Consider the following 4,182-nt stretch of genomic DNA (forward strand, 5'->3'; position numbering starts at 1 on the left):
TTTTGCCCGACCGTTAGAAATCTGACATGTACATGTACATTGTAATGCAAATAAAGGTTATTTTAATGTGATTTAATTCAGATCGAATCTTATTTGACGAACGAATCCAACAAGTGTCTATTTAAGGAAATTGCTTGGTTTGCATAAAATTGTGCTTTGTTTGCATAGTAAAGTTCGAATCGGTGTATTTAAAAGAATAAGGCAAAGACGGATTAAGATGGATCATTCCAACATCACCATGGAGACTATGCACGATATATGGTCGATAGATGTTGGGTTGTTTTTTATACACCAGATACTCGTCTCTGACTCTTCCCCTTTCCAACCATGTTGGTTCCTATCTATTATCTTTAATATGTTGGATTTGTGCGCCAATCCAACATATATCATTTGTGCATTCTTATTCTAATTTAAGGAGGTTTGATAGTCAACAAATTAACCGTCAGATCTGGCTATAAACTATTATTTAGTAAATGAAAAGTCTATATATTTTACCTTTCTTTTTTATTTGGATATTTTCTGTATTTTTTATTTAAAGCTCTTCTGTTAAAGGAGAACAAAACAGACCACGACCTTTGAGCCCTCTTTAAAAGGAATGTTTTTTGTCACTATATTTAACGAACACATATAAATAGAAAATTATTGTTTTATCAAAGAGATTCATTTATATCAAAGATCATGTGATATGGATAGGTCAAGGAAGGTCACGTCTTTAAAGTCAATCCAAATAAAATGACCAAGTACCTCACCTTGGTGAATCCAGAGTTATTCGAAAAGTAAGATTGTATATAAAATAATCGTAAAAAGAAAAAGAAATTAATTAATGGAAACATTTGGGGGAAATTTCATTTGGTATTGGGATGCGGAACTACTTAATTGAGGGGTACAACAAATACTGCTTATATCTATCCACCAAATCTGAAAAAAAAATGTTTTAATAATTTTTTCGTAAAGCTCCACCCAAATTAATTAGATTAGATATTTTTCGCGTGTTTTGAAGATATCGATAAATAATCCCCATCTTAATAGCTAATATGTACAAGTATACTATAATTGTATGTAAACGATTGAGTGTCTATGATTTACGTTGAAAAATAAATGGCCAACAACTGCAACGCAGTTTTTATTATTCATTTAAATTCAACCTAAGACTTTTATTTGTTTTTCTTAATATTTGTTTTGATCAAGATTTTTGAAAACTAATGATTCATAAATAATCATCTTAATTACCAGATTAAAGGGGATGTCCCAGACTTGTTCCTACATCACAAAACTCAAGATTTAACCGGATTGGTTACTCATCGAAAGAGATGAACTCGTCACGTGTCGATTTCATCTGCGGTTTACTTAGCATGTTAATTGTTCCTTATTTCTGTCAACCAGTTTGATGTATATATGTGTCAAATTGTCACTGACGCAGGCGGCGTCTAAAATTAATCTCCAAACTCCGATATAAATGCATCTCAAAGTTTTCACCTGGAAACCTCACAAGTAATCAAGGTTTCTCATAGGTAAGCATTGCATCGAACTGAGAAAAAAAAATGTGAAAAAAAAACGAGTGGATTTATTATTTGATAAGAAACTTTCAGGATACAAAAGAGTTGGGTACCCTAATTTTATTTTTTTTTTCATCAATTTGTTTTAGAGTTCTTTTCGTGGAATTAATAAACATGAAGTTTGGAATCTTCGTTATATTTGCTGTCTTGTGGACATTTATTCTGGCATGTAAGTATTTCAATCCTTAATTTATCCGATTGATTCACAACTTCGCTATATTTCTGGAATCTTGTTCATTTTATTACTATCAAAATCATCAGGTGCAAATCTATAACAAATACGTACACAGTACTGTTTTAGAAGTTTAAAATTTAATGTAAATCTAGCTAAACAATTACTCGTTCTAAAAATTGATTTAGAGTATAGAAAAAGATATAGATTACTATGTAATACGTTATTCCATTCAATTTTTAAGCTCATGAAACATTTTAAATCGAAAAAAAAAAATGAACGAAATTGTCAAATGCGTAATCCGTAATAGTTTTATTTTATAATCTATAGAAACAAACTTTTGAAAAATTGATAATGATTCATAATTCACCAAATGTAAATGATAAAACATATAAATGTCATGTTGTAAATTTTGAATTTACTGGGTGGGTGTAAATACAAAATTTAAAACATGACAACTAGTTGTCATATTGTAAATTTTGTATTTACACCCACCCAGTAAATTCAAAACTTTTAAACGTGACATAAATACAATTACGCATTACATTATTACATTTCAGATGATCGGGACTGCCCCGTGAAATCGAAGGTGAAATGTAACTACAGGTATGACGTCCCCTGCTCAACGACATCGGACTGTAAACGCAAAGGGCGCCGGAATCAGATTTGTTGTCCCGACGAAGGGGGCCACCCCGTGTGTACCCCCCGACGCCCGGGTAGGTGTCCTTACGTCAGAACCCGCCACTGTCGGGCCAGTAACACAGTGAAGACAGCCTGCTCCAAAGACAAGGACTGTCCCCTCCCCGCCAAATGTTGCATGAACTCACGGTGTAGGAATTACTGCGAGTTCAACCCAGTTTTAGGACGCGGGTACAGTGGTTAAAAGTGATGATATTGTCAGTAGTTTTTTCAGTTAGATTTCTTTTTATGGAATTGTTGTTGCTGTTGTTCATATTTTTCTACTTTTTTTTATTAACCAATTGTTGTTGAATTTACGTATATTATATTAGTTAGTTTGAGCAAAAAAAATTTCGAGTTACATATCAGTGATTTTGTCCCACTTTAAACCATGCAAAGCTTTAATGAGTTATTGTGTATTGTCACATACTTCAAGGTCGTATATAAATTTCTAATCAATCATTGCCTGAGGGGCAGATGTGAGAGATGTGGTTTTAGAACTCGAATTTGAATAAAATGTTGTCATGTACAATAGTCTTATTGTTCGTATTATATACTTTTATTTTAATACACGAATGTACATCAAATACTGTAGTTAGAGAGAGAGAGAGAGAGAGAGAGAGAGAGAGAGAGAGAGAGGCTTAATTAAATTGATCTCACTCTATATATTTTCATGAGACGTCATTAGTGAAATGTAAACCCAACATTATTTTAACAATCTACAACATTCTTGACAAATGACGATACACGTTCGTGTCTATAATCAATATACACTGTATAGTGTATATCGTCGGATAAATTTAATTTTTGTACTGGAAACGATTCTAGATTAATTTCCTTTGACAAAAAGCCGATAAGTTAAATACTAAAAGGACTTATGTTATATTTATATGATATGGGCCTAATATGGCCCCCCTGAAATGATCTTCAGTTCACTTTAATTCTTTGCTACATGTACTTTTGAAAGGATATACGCTGTACCTGTCAAGTTTTTTTTCTCTTAATTTTCATTTTGATCCAAATGCCTACAATTTTGAAATACGACATCAGATAAGTTAACCTATTCTCATCATTTTCGCACTTTTATCATGAACGGCTTATTTCCATGCATTTTTTCTCCACAAAACATTGAACGATTGCTTGAACAAACAATATTTTTATCCAAGACTTATGTAGGAGACAAAAAGTTTGTTCTTGTTCAAAACATCGCTCGATCTGTACTTTCCATTAAAAAAAATATCTATTTTTGACTGATTTTGATTGAATTACAAAAAGCGTCAATTTGATGTCATTTACTGCTAGTTAGTGCAAATTAATCAAATACCTAGGAGAAAAACATACATTATATCAACTATTCTAAAAAAAAACATAACAATTTAATTTAAAGTACATGTACCTGACCACTTGTAAAAATCAGTTGCGAATCATGAGGTCCTTATTTGACTCATATCATATATACTTATAGTTCTTTACAATGTTAGATTTGTGCAGTGATTTGAAAAAGAAATAGAGTATTTTAAAAGATTTTGGACTACTTTCTGATAGTGGATTTATAGATGTATATATACATACATAATTACACAGTTCCTTGTATAGTGACTTAAAATGTATATAAATTTGAAAATAGTCAGCAAATTGGATATATAACATTAGGCTAATAACCACCCCCATCAACTTAATCCCGGAACAGAAATACCCGGGAGAGTGTGCAATATGAATGTTAGATCCGCCACTATGAAAATATTTTGATCACGTGACTTTAAAGAGCGGAAGTAA

At 31.9% G+C, this 4,182-nt stretch overlaps 1 protein-coding gene across 1 annotated transcript; it reads left to right on the top strand.

Annotated features, from left to right (window-relative positions):
- The first annotated feature begins 1,353 nt into the window (after positions 1-1,353).
- LOC128161611 (whey acidic protein-like) lies at positions 1,354-2,702 on the top strand. Its single transcript, XM_052824924.1, has 3 exons — positions 1,354-1,511; positions 1,646-1,725; positions 2,289-2,702. Exons 2-3 carry the CDS (start codon positions 1,671-1,673, stop codon positions 2,609-2,611), a joined length of 378 nt encoding a protein of 125 aa, XP_052680884.1. The 5' UTR covers positions 1,354-1,511; positions 1,646-1,670; the 3' UTR covers positions 2,612-2,702.
- Positions 2,703-4,182: the final 1,480 nt, after the last annotated feature.

The sequence above is a fragment of the Crassostrea angulata genome, chromosome 8 (assembly GCF_025612915.1).
Source record: "Crassostrea angulata isolate pt1a10 chromosome 8, ASM2561291v2, whole genome shotgun sequence".
NCBI classification, from domain to species: Eukaryota; Metazoa; Mollusca; class Bivalvia; order Ostreida; family Ostreidae; genus Magallana; species Magallana angulata.

What these genes read in the sequence shown, in the direction of transcription:
- LOC128161611 (XM_052824924.1), top strand. Translation starts at nt 1,671, where the DNA reads ATGAAGTTTGGAATCTTCGTTATATTTGCTGTCTTGTGGACATTTATT. An exon ending in GTGGACATTTATTCTGGCAT is followed by an intron (nt 1,726 to 2,288) that starts GTAAGTATTTCA and finishes ATTACATTTCAG; the next exon opens with ATGATCGGGACTGCCCCGTG.